The sequence below is a fragment of the Ictalurus punctatus genome, chromosome 2 (assembly GCF_001660625.3).
Source record: "Ictalurus punctatus breed USDA103 chromosome 2, Coco_2.0, whole genome shotgun sequence".
NCBI classification, from domain to species: Eukaryota; Metazoa; Chordata; class Actinopteri; order Siluriformes; family Ictaluridae; genus Ictalurus; species Ictalurus punctatus.
Window position 1 is genome coordinate 17323868 of NC_030417.2, and position 19147 is coordinate 17343014.

A 19147-nucleotide genomic window follows, 5' to 3' on the forward strand; every position below is an offset into this window, starting at 1 on the left:
TCGCCAATCCCCTACGAACACGACGTGATGACGTTTAAGCCAAGGCGACGTCCTCTGACACGTCAAACGTCACGTCGAGGCTCTCACGCCTGCCGCCTGCTGTACTGGAGGAGACACAAGGCTGTGCTCCAAATAACAATAAAGGAGACACAAGGCTGTTTTTAACTTCAAAAGAGAAAATAAGAGAGGTTGGTAAGGTAACAACTGTTTATTATTATTATTATTATTGTTTATTTTTATTTTTGCTTTGACTTGAACTAACTTGTTATGTTTCACAACATTAAAGATATCGTTATTTAATTTTTTTAAATGGTCAGTATTGGAAAATTGCTGGGGTATAAAATGAAGAAAACACATTGAGACATATTGTTGGAAAAAAAATCAACGTGCAGCCTATAACAGCACGCTCTGTCATGTTTTATTCCTTACTTAATGTCCTAGAAATAACTGAAATGGCCCAAGAACATTTTTGCACTCGCAATAAAATGTCTAGAATCTAGCTGTGTACATGAATAATAATAACAACAACAACAACAACAACAACAACAACAACAACAACAATACTAACAATAACATAACATACCGGATACAGAGTTAAAATTGTGAGAAAACAATTCAGCATTTTGAGATACTATCTCATAATTTCAAAATGTCAAGTTATAATTATGAGCTAACAAGTCATCGTTTTGAGATACTGTTCTAACGTAACACAAAATTGTGTAATAAAAAATGATGACTCGTTATCTCATAATTATGACTTTCTATGTAATTATGACACAATACACAATATTTTTAAGCGGTGGGAAAGTGCTTTTTTAAATACGTGTATTTGTTTGTTTATTTATTTATTGTGTGTACCAACCATATGGTTCAAACTGCGTCCCTTCAGGCCAGTGCCTACAGCGCATGCGCAACACTTTCACACATGCGCAGGGTTTCGAGCTGTGTGTGGATGTTCCATCATGGCGGCTGCGTCCAGTCGGGTAGAACAAGCTTCACCGGTTAAAACAGCGCCGCCGATAGCCGCTGGTTTCGACCTGTCAGACCCGCCGGTCATCGACGGCTTCACTCCTCTCTCCCGGCCCAGAGAAGAGGGGTTTAAAGACAAATTCATACGGAAAACCAAAGAAAACCCGTTTGTCCCTATCGGTGAGTTCTGAGCAATGAAGCAGCTGATTTGAATTTAATGAACGGTTTGACCTGCTTTTTATGCTAATTAAAAAAAAAGTTTTACTCAAGATGTCTGTTGTTGTCGAGGAGCCGCTCTGAAGCTTTATGGCCTTCTTGAGACACTGTTACACTTGGTTAAACGGTGACCTCTGAGTTTCTAATAGCAGGACAGTGGACACATGACAACCATTACAGTATGTGGTTGAAGTTCAATACGTGTTGTTTATTGAACTTAATAATTATAATGATTCAAAAAATGTTTTCTGTGATCAGGGGAAAAGAAAGGCAAATGCTAAGCTATGCATAGCGCACGACACTATGACTCGAGTAAGGAATAAACCGTTTGCAAGGGGGCATGCTGTCACAGGAAAATAATCAACAACAGTTTCCATACCAGCACATCCTGAAGTATTTTATTCCTCTTGTACCACAGCAGTTTACCAACAATTCATTTTTTTCCTATTTATTAAAGAATGATACATACTTAATATTTAATGTTAATGATATTTAATGTCATGGCATGTCTGTGAAACAAGTTAGTTCATGTTTTCACTAACATTTGAACAACTATAAACAGCCTTTCCTTCAACAGCCTCTCTCTTTTTTTCAAAGTTAACAAGACAAGAAATGCAGCTTGTCATGTTACTAAGAAATCGCAAGGCACAAGCTAAGCTGTAAAGCCTTTCCTCTGTCAGAAAGTTTGTTTAAAGTGTTGTTGTTGGAGACGTCTTCCTTTAAATGTTAAATAAATGACCCTGAGTAAGTTGTTACATTGGAAAGCTAAAGAATCAGCCCGAGCTGCTGTTATAGGAATTGAATCAACATCTTATGACACATCAGAATCAGTGCTGTGGTATAAAATGAAAAATAATGCACCTGGGCAAAGTTAGCAAATAGTTTCAAGTGGCAAAGAGTTGAATCTGGTGACTGTGGAGTTCCCGAATACTGAGAGGGAACAGTTTGTTCGCCTTCCTCGGCCTCGTGGGGATTTGGTGATGCGTATGAGCAGCCTATGCACAAACAAACCAAAACAGGAAACGGCTGTTTAAATCAACAACACTGAAAACGGACTGTCAAACTCCAAATATGAGTCTGTCTGAGATGTGATTGTACAGAATTTTAAATATTGACATGGACTTGTACAGTGGCTTGCATAAGTATTCACCCCCTATGTGCAGTGTTCACAGAACAACCATATCGCAACACAAGCCACATCTAGGCTTTATTGAAGAGTGGTGAGAAGAAAGCAATTATTGTAGAGCAGGGGTGGGCAATCTTATCCGGAAAGGGCCGGTGTGGGTGCAGGTTTTCATCCCAACCAAGCAGAAGCCACACCTGAATCCATTGAAAGCCAAGAGCAACTGATTAAACAGATGGAATCAGGTGTGCCTACTGCTTGGTTGGAATGAAAACCTGCACCCACACTGGCCCTTTCCGGATAAGATTGCTCACCTCTGTTAGAGGGGGGGGGGGGAGCTGTTTAGAGGCTTGGCACGTTGAAAAAGGTGCCAAGCCTTTTTAAAATTTTTTGAAAATCTTTGAAAATTTTAATTTTTTAATTTTTTGGTGTTGATACAAAGCATTATTTGTGGCGTAAACCCAACACTGCTCATTACCCTGTACAGTGAAGTGTGGTGGTAGTATCATATTGTTGGGGGAGTGCTGGTCAGGTTTGAGGGAAAGATGATCCTAGATGAAACTTTTTTAAAAGTCTGCAAGAGGTTTGAGACCAGGACAGAGGATCACGTTCGAACAGGACGATTCTAATCGTTACTGCCAAAGCTCCTTGAAAATTGCTGTTTACCAACAATGTTAGTCCAATCTGACAGAAGAAGAATGGGCAAAAATTTCAGGATCCATATGTGCGACGCTGATGGAGACCTGGTGATTTAATGCGTTTTTGTATCGGGCTCATAAATTTGATCACATTTTACCCTTGATTGAAATCTGATTGCTGTAGTTAATATTAACATCCAAACCAGCTCAATATGTTACATCCTCAGGGTTCTGTGTTTCTTGTAAAGCACAAGATCAGGCGTAAAAGGAGTCTCGGACTGCATTAGGTCGCTTTGAAGGATTGATGTTCGTTTTAAATGCATCTTGGGTGCATTTACTTGGACAATTTGGATCTGGACATGACCCTAAGGATCATGGATCCGACTGGTATGCTTTGATGGTTGTGTATGTATTTATTTATTTAATAATTAAAAAATTGATTTGTTTCCGGCTCTTCAGGTTGCTTGGGCACTGCAGGAGCGCTGATCTACGGCCTCCGAGCCTTCAAACAGGGGAAGACGCGCCAGTCCCAGTTGCTCATGCGCACTCGCATCTTTGCCCAAGGATTCACCGTCGTAGCCATTATAGTGGGCGTCGCTGCAGCGGCACTAAAACCCAGACAGTGAAACGAGGGTTCAGACATCAAACCTAGCCACACCTTTTCCTCACGGCTCATGTGAGCTACTGCAACTAACAGATTTAATAAAAAAAAAAAAAAGTGTGTTTTGGTCATCTTCGGATGAAGCCTTATATTGGCAAGCGATAGGAGTGTGGGGAACCCTACCGCAGTTAGGCGTGTTAGTTCATTTTTCCCTCTTTCTATAAATAGATATTGTTTTACAACTATATCTATTTTTCCCATTTAAGTTTTCTTGTAGTATCTTGTAATAGAATGAGTGTTAAACATGGGTAAATGAACAGGCCAAAAATAAAATGTTTCTGTGATTGATGGCTGAAGATTACTTCTTGAGTTTTGCACTGGAGATGCGACAGAAACCTTTAGTTCACACTACCTGGCACACAAAGCAACATCAACAAAAAGCGACTTTTGAATCGAGATTTTCTTAATGCTATGCAAATTTAGTATGATCCAAACGCTTGGTTCAAATGATTCCTTGGACCAATCCACTGGCACGTGCAGTCTGGTGCACAGATATGGAAGAACAAGTCGAACCTGACAGGGATGTACCTCCACCACCAAGTCTAGTCCTTCTTGTTACTAATTTGTATGAAAGAACTACCATTTAAAATGCACTTCAAATGTTAAGGAAGCTATGGTAGAGAAACTATTTCAGACATTTGACCGTGACCATGTTTGGATCAATTCCAAAATCTAAGCAGTTCATCTGCTGGTTTCAATGATGATGATTACAAATAAATTCTATAAAAATATTCAACCATTTTGTTCTTGTGATGATATGCTAAAGACAATCTCGAATCCCAGACAGATGGACAGATGGAAGGCATAAATTGTAGACTTTTTTTGTAATGACAACGAAAACATAGTCCCTTCAGCAACTATCAGAACAGCAAGGCCAATTAATTTGTTTGTGCTGAACACCAAAGATATTTGGATTTGAGATCAAAAGATGAATATGAAATAAGAGTTTAGGATTTCAGCTATTATATCCTGGTATCTAGATGTGTTAAACAACATAGAACCTTTTATATCAGACCATCCAATTTTTATGGGAGCAAAAGTATTGGAACATAACAGTATTTGTGTAAATTAAAGACTTGTTCCATGTCAGCTTGTTAGTACACCAGTGGTTTCTTTCTTTTTCAGGACATCCTAAATTGTTGTATCGGCTATGCCCAGTGCTTGTGTAATGGCTCGGATTGACATTTCCCTCTTTTCTCAGCTTTAAAATGGCTTGCTTTTCTCCCATAGACAGCTCTCTGGTCTTCAGTTTGCTTTATCCATTTTAACAACAGATGCAGTCTTCACAGATGAAACCTTGGGTTCAAACCAAGAGTAGACATTCAGAGCTGTTAATTCTTTAAACAATCAATTTAACCAGGCACACCTGGGCAGCAAGACACACCTATCACATGGTTCAATATTTTTTGATCACTTGAAAAAATGGGTGGGCTCAAACAAAAGGTGCCATATTCGAAGTTGTTTAACACATCTAGATTGTGTGGAAACAAAAGCTGAAATTTTCAGCTCAAACCCAATTGTCTTCAGTGTCAAGCGATAACTAGAATTGGCCTTGCTGTTCCAGTACTTTCAGAGGGGACTGTAATGCTTCCCCGTCTCAGCCGGGGCTTTATTTTATCGTCCAACCTTTTCTCATCAGAATAATAAAAAAAAAAACTACTAACAACACGAGTGACATGACGCTTGCTAGTGTGAACATAAAGTAAGGGATGTCGCGAAGAGATACGAAAGCTACTAGTCTGGAATAATTTCATTTTGTGGTTGCAGTATCGCAATCACTGAAAGGTTGTAATGTTATATTTTTCACATTTCCAGTTGAAAAAGTGGAATAAACAATCTCAACCATGAAAAGCTGTTTTGTTTTTTTATTATGTTGTGCATTTCAGAATTGCGTCTGCGTTTTCATACACGCACAATCAAGAGTTTGAAAGTATTCCGTTACAATTCACGTAAACCTCTACTACGTCCTAGTTTGCTAAAAGTGTCTCTAACAACATGAAATCAACCTGAGATGATCATCCAGACAAAATAACACCTAACCCAACCATGCTTTCCTACATCCAAGCACTGAATCGAGTCGTGTCTGGAAAACCGTCCCAATATATTTTTATTTCAAAGCGTAGTCAGGCATGAACATACAGTCTTTGGCAGCCAGTAAAAACCACAATCTGTCGCACAGCACAACAGAGCTGGTCCGCTGAAAGGCAAGTAACAGTTTTTTAAAAATCTGTCTTTGAGAAAAGGCCTCAGAGCTGTAAGACAGTAAATGGAAATGATGGTAAATATAAATATCCCTAACACGAACACATGCTCAACTGATTATATCTGAACTTGGATGAGATGAAATACTAATTAAGGCAAAGCCTGCTACAGGTCAAACCTGAAAATTTTTATAATCAAGACACGCGAGGCTGAATGGTAAAAACAAGACCACCAATAAATAATCCACTGAACAAATATCGTACTTGAATAGAACTGTTAAATTTCGGGAAATATTTGGGGGGGTTAACTTGCAATGCAACAGGTTTGATGTGAATACGAAAAGAATGGATAAAAGTATACTTATTGCCAACCTTCATGAAATTGAGCAAAAACAAGCAAAACATGCAATAAGCAGTATTATGAGCGACAGTATGAATATGCCCTAGTTTACTTTGAATTGAAAATTAAAATACCTTTGCTTTTAGCCGTTCTCTGAAGAGAGTACAATAATCTGCGAGTTTTCAAATTTGATCTTAATCAGAAGTGTAGGGTTAACACACAAATTTATTCGCAGTACTCTTCCAATGACGTCATTCTGCTATTTACACTAGTTAAAGCATGGTTTCCCAAATTGGTCTTTAGGACCCCCAGACAATCCACATTTTTGAGGTCTCTCATCTTCTGAGGCATCTCAAATCCTCTGCTGACAGAATTTAAACAGAAGATTAAACGACGTTGTGCTGTACGCTACGTTACATGGGTTCGTTCAACACTCGCATAAGCACGCCCTGAAACAAACCAATGTAAAGATGCTGCTGGTGGACCGAACACGTGACTACAGAAATCCGCTCCTTACATTTATAATAATGACGTATCGTTTGTCAACGAGTCGACTCACTGAGTCATCTCTTTTCGGTGAACATTGACTGACTCGCATGTGTGCATGTAATCAAAGGTACGCGTGTGAGATCAGAATGTTTCCATGGAAACCTCTTTTCAGCATCGGTGTATAAGGGAAGATTATAGGAATTAAAATGAATCTTTATCATACGCATATTTGCAGTGCTTTGCTGATTTATCTGAACAATTATAGTCAATTTAAATATGTTTTTCTGTAATAAGTAATGTTATTTTCTTAACTATAAAATTAAGGTAGAGTTTTCAGGCAAAGACAATCAAGGATCAAAATATCGCAAACTTTGTTCAGTTTGGGGAAAAATTGCCAATGAGCCATTTGGGAGCAGAAAGAGTCGACTCTTAAAGTTGCTAAAAGAGTGAGAGAAGAAAAAAAAAAAAAAGTATAACAAAGTTGGATGTTAACATTTTATCTTGCTGGTTCTCTCTCCGTGAATGTGCATGCATATGAATCAAACAGCAATTCAGTGCATTATGGGTATTTTTGACTACTAGAGGATATCGTGATGCAGTGTGGAATTAAAACATGCTTCAATAATGAACTATATCGTGAATAAAACCGATTTTGGATAGAGGCTCGATTCTCATCAACAGCCACCATTGTGTGGTATTTTAAGTGTTTAAAAGTGGAACATCTGGATGTCTCTGAGGACCAATCTGGGAAGTACTGCATTACAGTAAGCCTGATAATAAATAGGGTCTAAATATAGCAAATCAAATTAAAACTGCATAAAATTTTGCTTTCTGTTCCTTATAAAATTGTTTATTTTGGTAAACACGAACATCTGACTGTAGAGGTGGTTGTACTGCTTCTTTTACAGTTTCTTTTTAGCTTCCTTCAGAATTGTGATATGTAACAAGTACAATGGCAGTATCATTTCTGCCGTTTTGTCCACCCAGAGTATCGTGTCAGTTTTTAATTTTGCTCTGAGGTGGTGTGAGGGTCACACTCCTGCGCTCAGTCCTCAACTAGCCTACTCGAGAGGCTCCTTTTCTTGCATAAAAACAGCAAAAAAATTAATTCTTTTCTGTCAATTCATACAGATGATTTGTAACAGGATTTAAAAAAATAATAAAAAAGATTCAATTCACCATACACCTTAAATGACAGACAGAAAGAAAGAATACCCAAATTTTTAGTGTGCTAAAATAAAGTGCGAGAAAGACAGGGAGATGGAGCGAAGGCGAGATGTGAGGCGGAGTGAGATGCCTTAGCGAGCCAGCGGCGTCTGTTTCAGGGAAATGAGGACGGAGCGCATTCGGGACACGTCCTTGGTCTGGCGGCTCGTCTTAGGGTTGAAATCGCATAGCCGGGCCACTTTCTCCCACTCGGTGCCAGGGCTGTCGTCGTCACACTCCTTCAGGAAGGCGTCCTCTGACGCTCTATACACACACACATGTGCACACGATAAAATAATTAGGATGGACATCAAGCATCCTTTCATGGCAACACAGAACACATGCCATGTAATTCATCACCACTAGGAATATATAGTAATACATTTTTTTTTTTAAATCACAAATGATGGATTTTCATTTCATTAACTACAATGAATCCTGTAGATGCAGACATGCACTCTGACCACACAGAACATCACAACTACTTTATATATTCAGCAAGAGGACCTCACACTCGCCCTAGCAAACGTCAACGTGACAGGACGTCATCAAGTTCATTTAAGGTTGAGGAATTTGGGAGACTTACCGGCAATTCCAGCAAAGGGTAATTAAGTTTTCTCAATTCTATGCAACGAACCTGAAATAATTCAATCCATATTTTGTGATTGTTGCAGCCAAAAATCCTTGATTTTGCAGCTGCTTTTTTCAAAATTTGCTATGCAAGTTGCAAAGATTTTTGTGCCTTTTTTTTTTTTAATGGCTACTTGAAATGGCGCAATCGCACTTGTATGAAATTCTTTCCCAGTGGTGTTTGTTGGTAAATGAGACCTTTTAGCTGTACTCTTGTTTGATGCACATGAATCGAAGAGGGCTTTGGCTGAATGAGTATTGTGATGTCACATGACGCCTCTTGGCCCAAATCTGCGGAAAGATCTGCAGTAATTTAGAAAAATTGCAAGCTCCTCCGGATATTGCAGAGTTTACTTGATTTTGTGTTCCTTTCTGTCATCGCTAAATCCTGGAGGGACTGAAAATTGGGTTTGTTAAAGCATTGGGCAGTCTTCTGCGACATCACGACTCGATTAAAAAAATATATACTATTTGTCTGGTTCCTATGAAGCTCGGTCCAGATTACAAACCCTTGTGAGCCGAGCCATTTTTGAAAAGAAGCAGATGTTTTCAGAACTATAGACAAGCTATATACACGGAGTCCCCCCCCAGTTTTTCTTTGTTTTTGTTTTTCTGAGAAAAACGAACAGCGAGTCTCTGGACATGTATTTGATTAAGGAGGAGCAGAGTAATGAGGTCATTTCGCTGATTTGTCCTTGGCAAGAATGTGACAGGAGACATACACAAGGCCCATCACATCAGAGTTGGGCTGTCTGTAGAAAGCCTTATCAGCGATCCTAATGTGCAAGCAGGCAAAGGAAGAAAGGGAGAGAGACAGACAGAAAACACACACAAAGGGAGGAGGGGAGAGAGAGAGAGAGAGAGAGTCAATTTTACACAAGCTACACATGAAGGAAGGTGGAGAATGGTTAGATTGTGAGAAATATTAATGAAAGAGAGCTTTCAGAGATCAGTTGACAAAACAGCATTCAGGTTTTCTGTCATTAAGAAACAAAAAAACGGCTTGTTTTCGGGAAACAGATCAATCTTACGCAATAATTAAATGACTGTTTAGTGTTCTTATGGGGAAAATAATGAATGTTATGGGAATATACCATGACCTGCCCTAAATATAGCTTGTATTTCTAGCTAGTCTTGTTAAAGTTTAAAATCAAACCAGTTTTTTTCTGAATCAGGTCTGTCTCAAAGTTCAGAAATGTTGGAGTAACACAGCTTATTTAGGTTCAGAACTAATCAAGCACATTTTATAGTCACTTCCTTGATGACAGTTTGAAAGCAGCATTCTTGATTATCCATCCATCTTCTACCGCTTACTCCTTTTCAGGGTCACGGGGAAGCTGGAGCCTATCCCAGGAAGCATCGGGAACAAGGTGGGGTACACCCTGGAGCCGGTGGGGTACACCATGGTGCCAGTCCATCGCAGGGCACAATCACATACACACTCACACACCCATTCATACACTACGGACACTTTAGACATGCCAGTCAGCCTACCATGCATGTCTTTGGACTGGGGGAGGAAACCGGAGTACGGGGAGACTGGAAACCGGAAACCCCCGCAGCACGGGGAGAACATGCGCCCATTCTTGATGATACAAAACCAATTTTTTGATACTCATGTGAACTGATTCCAATTATTGTCCAAAAATCTGGAACAGATATATCTCAAATTAAGTCTGGAGTCAAAATGCCAATCGGAACACATCCAGGAGTCAGGACTTTGTTCAGCAGCATGCCTCGTCATCACTTGTAGCACACTCTGCAGGTTGCTTTTGTTTAACCGTTGTTGTGACCGTCTGGCTTTTCAGCACACGTACAAAACCCAAGCAGGCTCCTCAGGGCTAGCTTGCGGTGACGTGTTGAAGTGTGACCTGCCTGAACCAGCTGTTAGAACAAAGTCTGCCAGGTACCTACTTTAATGAAATCTTCCAGAAGCACATTATGTCTAAATGAAGACAATCCCAGATGCTGATCTTTAAACGGCTTATTATTCATTGAGCTACATATTCACTACCCGGATTTGCTGATGTTAATTCAGAGGTCTATGATCACAATATAGTGTCTGGTTATTGTGATGTTTCCATCTGAAAGACACGATACTGTACAAGAAATGGATAGAATCTATTGAGTAACGAATAACACCATTTACCGTGCTGTTATATGGCAAGAAATATTTTTGCATTTTATGATGTATACATTTTTCCTGACTCGTAAAAAGCCAACGTGTGTAGTAGAGCTGATGACGAGATTCAAATGGAGTTGTCTGTTATAGATACAGCATTGAGCTGTGTTGCACCACTTTTGTGGCCATTTTGTTTAAACATAAGCAAAAGTATTTATTTGTTTCCAAATGAGAAAAAAAGTTAAAGAGAAGTTATCTTGTTCCCACTGATCCACCCCTGCCAGTGTTTCTCAAACAACTGACTCGATGTCTAAAATGTATTCTTGTATCAGCAGTTTTGCTTTTATTTGAAGGCAATAAATAAACAAATAGCAGATATGGCAACCCATTATTTATTAGTTAACTACGTTTTTAAAAGAAATAAATACTTTGTGTAAGACCTTATGAATAACAAACAATCATGCTACTATTTGGCGAGATTTAGTTGAAACAAAGTCACCAAAAGCCATCATACCTCCCTTAATTATGGGAAAGGTTTTTTACTATACTAGCTACGTTTCCATCCACGTATTTTTATGGAAATTTTGGGATATCGCATTAAAAAAAATGTGTTTTTTGTTAAACGCTGGATGGAAACACCAGATACGAATAAAATCTCCAAAATGCAAATAAAAAAAACTTGTGCGCTCAATTGAGGCGGATTTTTTTTAATTCTATAAGACAACATGCGCATAAACTACGATGGAAACACATTTACCGAATAAATTCCTCAATGCGCATTAAAAACGTCACGTGACTTTGCCGTAACAAATCATGTGATTGGATAATTGGCTCAGAAAAGTAAAAGTGGCGGAGAGCGAGACGTGTTGGTTTCCCTGGAAGTGACTATTTTGTTCTCTTGAACACGTGGGATGGAAACAGTGCTTTGATGGCAAATGTTATATGTGATACTCCAATTTTTCACAGAAGTTAAATTAGCAACTTGGATGGAAACAGCTACTACAATTCTGGCACAGACGAAACATTGAACAAGCTCAAAAGAGAACATATTCCTTCAGTTTCACTGGTGTGTTTTGCAGTGACCTTGTGGTGAAATACCTGTTGTTGACTTTATTCTTCTCCATTTGCTCCTGCTGGTGAGTGTGCCAGTCCTCCAGCTCCTTCTTTGCCTTCTGCCTTAACTCAGCTTCTGCTGCCTTGGACGCTGTATCTGTAAACCAAAACAAAACCTCTGTGCAACTTCTATGGTACTAATCAACTGGTTAATATTATATATATTTTATATATGTGTATATACATATATACATACAGAGAGAGAGCGCAATGGAGTAGTTCCAGAGGGTTCAAAAGAAATAATATTTAAATTGCAAGTATGAAGTTAATCATGAGATTTTGTTATTTCAAACTGAACTGAAATATTATCTAAATTAGATTACAAGTGTCCTATCAAATAGTCCTTGACAATTATCACACCATATCTGCTCTTCAAGGTAAAATCTCCAGCGTGTGCTGCACGACTCAATCCAGAATAAGGACAAAGCCGGGCCGTGTTATTAGGTCATACCTAACTGTTCCAGCCGTTCCTTCTGTTCCTCTCTCCACTTGCGTAAACTTTCGGGCTCCTGCCGCTGCACGTCGGCCTGGGAGATGGCCGCATAACCATCTGCTACATCGTTGGACTCCTGAAGGGATTGAAATCACACGCTAAAGGAATAGCTCAGCCAAAAATGACATGCACAATACACATTCTCAAATCAGCCAAGATTTTTTTCCCCCAGATGTGCACCAAACAACAGCTAGTTTTTAAAAAAAATCTGGTGCCCTACTTAACTATAAGCAGCTCCTTCTCAGTCCCACCCGCTCGTTTTCTACTGGCTCACAAGACTGATGTTTGAGAATCCACAGGTCAAGAAACTAACTACTACCAGAAAAACCATCTCTCACATCCCACGTCCTTTCCCCTTCAGTGAACTGTCTTGGCAAGAATTTCATTTGTTTGGTCTGATTGTTTCATTTGAAAAACGAACATGCTTCTCCTGTATTGGCTTGGCAAGAGGTCAAAATTTAATATTCTATCGCTAAACTGTAGATGTCTTTTCTAACAGAGTAAACTACCCATTACAAGACACAGCAAATTACTTTTAATGACTGAGAGCGAAAAAGCCAACTGTAGCGATATTTAAATTGTTGTTTAAAAAAAAAAAAAAAAAAAAAAAACCTGAGAAAACATATGGACTGTGTCTTAATACAACAAAAACTTACAAACTCACATTTTATTCTGTGTATGAATCTTAAACCATGGTCTATCAGGCTCTGGGAATGTTCTTCAATGCCTACATGCATAAGGCATGCTATATCCTAAGTAGTGAATAGGAAGCCATTTGGGATCGACCTCAACTAGAGTGTGTGTGTTTGTATATATGGATGATTATTATTATTATTATATGGATTTCAGCAACAACGAAACATTTCTATGGTGAAATGAATAAAATGGAATCTGAAGCATCAAACTTTATGGTAAACTTTGGACAGCAGAAAAGGACACCTAAAAAATGTGTTGTGTATATTATATATATATATATATATATATATATATATATATATATATATATATATATATATATATATATATATATATATATATATACACACATATATACACACATATATACACACATATATATATACACATATATACACACACACACACACACACACACATACATATATATATATATATATATATAGAGAGAGAGAGAGAGAGAGAGAGAGAGAGAGAGAGCTGTAACAATTCTTTCTGAAATTAGGGTTGTATCACTTGTAACACTTTTGTGGCATTTGACCATTCTGTGGTCTGCATTATTTCAACCTCCACCCATACATCATACTCTTGGGTGACCAAATTCAGCACAGGTCCTTATTTACAACACGGGCACTTCGTCTTTTATATTCGCTTAGTCAGAAAATATAATTTTATGAATCACGAACATTAAACTGACTGTTTTAATGGATCATCACTGGTTAAGAAACCGTTTACAGTAAAGAGCAACGGCAAAAAGTTTGATTCTGCACTTCGGTGTCTTGTGGAAAATTGTTAATCAACAAAAGGAAATGTACTTGGTACTGGCTTATTAGTACACGCAGAGTATAAATAATGTAAACAATGATGTACAGCCTGGATAATCCAGTTGACCCAAAAATCATATAGTTTTAAATAGATATTTAAAGTTTCTTTTGTAGGAAAAACAACTGAGGAACCCTTACCTGAAACAGTTCTCCATTCATAGTTGCTCCTCCGAACTCATCTGTTGGTTAAAAAAGGAAAAAACACATCAGCTCTCTCCTTGCTACTCTTGTTGAGAAATGGTTCTCCTGATTTCAGAATCACTACAGGAGTGTCACTGGAATCCTGAAAATCTTGTTTGGCTGCTAGTCATAAACGCTCAAAACGGGAATGTTACAGTAGCTACCGTTGAGAGCGCTTTGCATACTCGACCGTCAAAAATGATAAACCAACAGGACAACAATATCAAGAAAAACTATCAGAAATATTACGTCCACCTATAATGGTTTTGAAACGTGCCTAATTTTGTTTTAAAGGTCTCATACAATAGATTTACATGCATCCAAGGTCGAAAAATATTTTAACGTGCTCATAATTGAAATTGTAGCATTATCTGAAAAACCATAATAGGTGCACATTAAGTGTGAAAGATTCAGAATGGCATGTCTGTGAAAAACATGATACAGATGTAGACTCTACTTGCTTCTAAAGACACTTCAGGTCCACTGTTTGGTCATGTCTTTGTGTCTCATTAGATATTATGCACATAATGGTCTTCCTGAACACTGATATCTTTCTAACACCGTCTTCTGCTTTGTGAAAGGTCAATATTTTTGGTTTAGGTCTTAACATGACTTAAGTCTTAAATTTTTGCACCTAAAATAAACCCGTAACCAAATAAACTAGTGTTGACTGTTTTAGTCCTTAGACTAATATTTAACAAGAACTACCAAAATAAACTACAGCAGTGTTACTTGATTATTATTATTTTTTTTTATCACAGTGGTGGAAATCACAGCTATCAAAAGTTATTATATTTAGGGGTCCAAGCACCAAAGGCAACTCAGACCTAATGTCTTCATCAATCAGTGGAAAGTTCAGGAATACAACGCTCCAAAAAAAAAACAAAAAAAAACAAAACTGTTAACAATGTTGATGGAAGGGGCCTGTGGAATTTATTTTACAGGTAAAAGCCCTATTCAGACAGGGTTACATGGGGTTCTGGGGTAAGTTCCTATTTTACCAGCATTCCTCTGTGATTTTATTTCCATCCAGATCGGCCATGTCTGTCAGTGCGTTTACATGGACAACAATAATCAACTATTACCCCGATTAAGATATTACTGTGATTAAGAAACTACCATGTAAACAGCAGTTTTTAATTACCTTAATCTGATTAAGGTCATACTCGAAGTAAGCAATAATCGAATTAAGACAAGTGGCGTACTCCTATTTTAGTCGCAGTATTACAGACATGTAAACACCTTAATCACATTATTAACGTCATGTGAGAGTTTTCACTGCATTTTGCGACAGGTCACGATCACACACGGCAGTTCTCAACATTTTATGACGAACAAGAAAGTACGGTTGCGTCCCAAACCGCATACTTGCCTACTATAGGCCTGCAGTGGGGAAAAATACATGCATCTCGGCTACTACATAGACGCAAGTACGCAGTTTGGGACGCAGCCCAACCGCTTCAAGTAGTTGTCTATTTGCACATACAGCATGACAAATAATGAACTGCACTTAAAAAAATTAAATAAAAACACCCAAAACTGTATACAGTACCATAACAAAGAAGAACTGTATGTTGATACTTGAAATTCTGGAGGGAACATTGGATGGCGTGGCGCGGTGACGTAATGACGTGTGTCGTTAATCTAATTATGTTCTATAACATGTAAAACGGGTACATGAACGTAGTATTCTCAAAGCAACTCATGTAAACACCTTAATCACATTATTATCTTACTCAGAGTAAGGTCAATAATTAGATTACTGCTGTCCATGTAAACAGTCTGTGTTTCTCTCCATCCTCCTCTGAGAACATTACAGGGCCAAGTTACCTCCTGTTTTTCTCCAAAGTCAGCACTCGTCAAATAATTTTAATCTGGATGCACATTTGTTATTTTCTCCTTGCATCGAAAAAAAAAACAAGTTTGACTGTTGCTATTTGCTTTATTTAATCTCATAGCATGTGTGTATCGATATCCCTCCTCCAGATATTAAACTCTTCTCAAGTCGCAAAACGAAAAATGCTTAAAAGTACGTACTCAACCACATACTTGGTCTGAGTGGTAAAACCTCGACTACACGCTATCTGGAAAGCATTTTAACGAGAAAATACAAACTCGGTCCTCTTCTGCTCATTTTATAGCTGTCCCGATACGACTTTTTTTTTTTAAATCACAGACGAGCCTGAGAGAGGGAAAAAAACAACACTGTTCAAGTCTCACAGGAGTGCCTGTAATATAGGAAATTACCTCAGGAGCCCATGTAAATTTAATCCCAGCTGGACAGGGTTTATTACAGATATCCGCCTTATAAACTAATCCAGTCCGAATAGGGCTTAAGAGCTCCGAAATGTTTGAGAACCATTGAACTACATACAGTGTGTCAAGGGGTGTACAAACTTTTGCACCTGCTTTAAAAAAAATTACTGCTCAATTCTTGAGTTCTTATAATAACGGTCAAGTTATAACGGCCTTCAATTAAAAATTAAATACTATTCAATGTTCTATTCAAAAAAGGACTTTAGTTCCTCTGGATAAACTAATGTATTAAAACAGGGAGGTTCACAGTGAGATGCGGACATTTATAACCAACTGTAACTAAATAGCTAAACATAAGCGCTAGCTAATTACAGTATAGGTTAACATAAAGCTGTGACAATTATTTATGTAATTAACCTGGTCGCATAAATCCTACTGTACTGGGTTGAAGTTCCTGTGGGTGAGTGAGCTAGCTAACTAACTGAAGTACAAGATGTTAAGCTACTTAGCACTGGCTATTTAGCTAGCTAGCTAGCTAGCTGGTTCAGTTGAAAGCGTCAACTCAGAAGAGTTCACAAGATAAAACACTAACGCGCGACGTATTTAATGAAAACTTTATTGAAATGGGTTCTTATGATGTGTTTAAAAAAACAAGAAGAAGAAGAAACAAAGCTTGCTGTATTAGGTTGTTTGTTTAGCTAAGGTAGCTAGCCGGTTGATTAGCACGGCTGTTACCTTGGAAAGAGTTCGGACTCGGATGCGACGGTTGGGATTCTTGTTGGTCGCGCGCCGTGAACTCGAAGCCGAAGTTGTCCTCGTCGTTCTCGATGCCGGCGATCTCGTGCTGTTGCTGCGCGAGGAACGCGGCAGCGGGGTCTTCTTCCGTCTGCAGTCCGAACGCGTCGGCCATTTTCCACACAGTGACTGACTCACTGACACTGTACTTACTCACTTATTCGCTCGCTCCAGCTGCGGCTGTGTGTGTGTATATATATGTATGTATGTATGTGTGTGTGTATGTGTGTGTGTGTGTGTGTGTGTGTAGCTAATTCAAACCGGCTCCGCTGGTGCTAAATAAAAGCGCGCGCGAACACGGAATTTCAAAAATAAGCGGTCAATTGATTGTTTTTTTTTATTATTATTTTATTTTAGGAATATCCAGAAGGAGCAGGTGGGAAACCTTCACAAGTCGTATCCCAAATCACTCACACAAGGGCACTACTAAGAATAAAAGCTCCTTACTACATAATGGAAGTAAGGGAGCGAGATGGCTACCTTATTTGTTGCGTTTTGTCGTCATCTAGTGAACGTCTGTGGAACTGAACCGCATTTTGTAAACGGAAAGATATACAGAAACAGCTACTTGTATATGTGTGTAAGTGGGGAAGTTTCCGGTAAGGAGATGTTTATGTAATATCGATGGAAGGAGTCTCCAGTGTCAGAGCTTTGTTACAGGCTGTTTATAGCAGTTATGACGTGATAACAGTTGGCCAACTGCGGTGGTATAAGAAGAATAAAACACCTTCGGTCAGACTATTAGAGGAAAACTTCAGGGTGGTAAGAGTAACTGCACTTAACGTCAAGATGCATCACACCAGCCTGCCATTTATTATTTTCCCATAACAGCACACCAAAATAAAAAAGTGTTTTATTTCTTACATAAAACATAATAAAACAGAGACAGAAATTCCACCATATTAGTCATCCCTTAAGATTTGTTTGTTTCAGGTTTAATAATAATTTTGAGATTCTTGAAAATAAACTTGAATGTAAAATAGGAAATAAAATTTGATCCTTTCTTTCTTTCTTTCTTTCTTTCTTTCTTTCTTTGGATTTTTTTTATGTGAAGTGTTATTGTGGAGATTTATTGTTTGTTTGTAGTATATGTTGTTGTTGTTGTTGTTTTTTTAATCTGTGCTTATATGCAGTCATAAAGTCTGGAAAAATTCATAGATCTAAAAAAAAAAAAAACTAATTTAATCAGTTTTGCATTTCATTTGCAGTTATAATAGCCATGTGCTTTGTGGAGTAAAACCAGTTTTGGACTACCGTGAAGCATGGCCACCCCAGTAGGACATGATGATGATGATGATGATTGTTAGAATTATTATATTGTTGTTATTATTATTATTATTATTATTGTTGTTGTTGTTGTTGTTGTTGTTGTTAGTGTTAATATTGCTATTAGTCATTGTGGTCACCAATGACATATAATGTGAAACTGAATGACTTGGTAAATAATAATAACAGAAAGTCTACTGCAACATCTCTAAGAAATCTGAAAGTTCAGTGCGTCACTGTCCAATGGTGAGGATTGTCCTTAAGTGTAATGTCTTGCAGGAATAAACTAGTTTATCTAGCTAAAGCAGACACAAACAATTCCTTGCCCCAACTGACCACAAAAAACAAACAGCTAGATTATATTCATTATTTCTGAATATCAATAAATTCAGTATTTGGAGGCACAACATTGGATTTTTTCAGTTCATTATTAGCTACTGTTAGCTAAAGATTTATTCGACATTAGCGTAAACACTGAATTCATAACGGATAAGTCATTTTTGTGTGGATTCATATTTTGCCCCACCCTAAACTGTCATCCCAAGAAATTCACAGGGTGTAACATGGCCACCCAGCTGTAAAAGGTCTGGCCACGCCCATGATCTGGCGACATCACCGCTCATTTACAAACTAATCTGTGATTCACTGACTTGGTGTGCTCTGCATGCCCTACATTCCTACACCTTGAAAACGTCAGACTCACTTAGTCAGTTCAATACAAAGAGCAAGACATCATTGCAAGACACAATCTGGTTTTATGGGGAATCTACGTATAGCAAATAAAATAAGATTGGTGTGGACTTGCTTGACTATAGAGACCTGATATAGAACATAACAGTCTATTTTTTCCTAATCAAAAGCCTTCTATAAGGCACAACTTTTGGTTTTGGTGATTATTTCTGTAAGGCTATAAAAAGAACCCTTTACTA

The 19147-nt window shown here is 38.2% G+C and overlaps 2 protein-coding genes across 5 annotated transcripts; one reads left to right on the plus strand and one right to left on the minus strand.

Moving 5' to 3' along the window:
* The first annotated feature begins 72 nt into the window (after positions 1 to 72).
* higd2a (HIG1 hypoxia inducible domain family, member 2A) lies at positions 73 to 5458 on the plus strand. Of its 3 annotated transcripts, none has more exons than XM_017490281.3 (3): positions 73 to 192; positions 890 to 1149; positions 3406 to 5458. In XM_017490281.3, exons 2-3 carry the CDS (start codon positions 963 to 965, stop codon positions 3570 to 3572), a joined length of 354 nt encoding a protein of 117 aa, XP_017345770.1. In that variant the 5' UTR covers positions 73 to 192; positions 890 to 962; the 3' UTR covers positions 3573 to 5458. The 3 variants fall into 3 exon arrangements, with proteins under 3 accessions (XP_017345770.1, XP_047007137.1, XP_017345760.1); XM_047151181.2 differs by having other exon boundaries at positions 83 to 197; XM_017490271.3 differs by having other exon boundaries at positions 84 to 188.
* cltb (clathrin, light chain B) lies at positions 5458 to 17352 on the minus strand. 2 transcript variants are annotated; one of them, XM_017490253.2, is made up of 6 exons: positions 16893 to 17352; positions 13860 to 13900; positions 12160 to 12277; positions 11694 to 11805; positions 9196 to 9249; positions 5458 to 8107 (listed from the first exon to the last, which is right to left on the minus strand). In XM_017490253.2, exons 1-6 carry the CDS (start codon positions 17065 to 17067, stop codon positions 7936 to 7938), a joined length of 672 nt encoding a protein of 223 aa, XP_017345742.1. In that variant the 5' UTR covers positions 17068 to 17352; the 3' UTR covers positions 5458 to 7935. The 2 variants fall into 2 exon arrangements, with proteins under 2 accessions (XP_017345742.1, XP_017345747.1); XM_017490258.3 differs by lacking the exon at positions 9196 to 9249 and having other exon boundaries at positions 16893 to 17341.
* Between the last annotated feature and the right edge of the window lie 1795 nt (positions 17353 to 19147).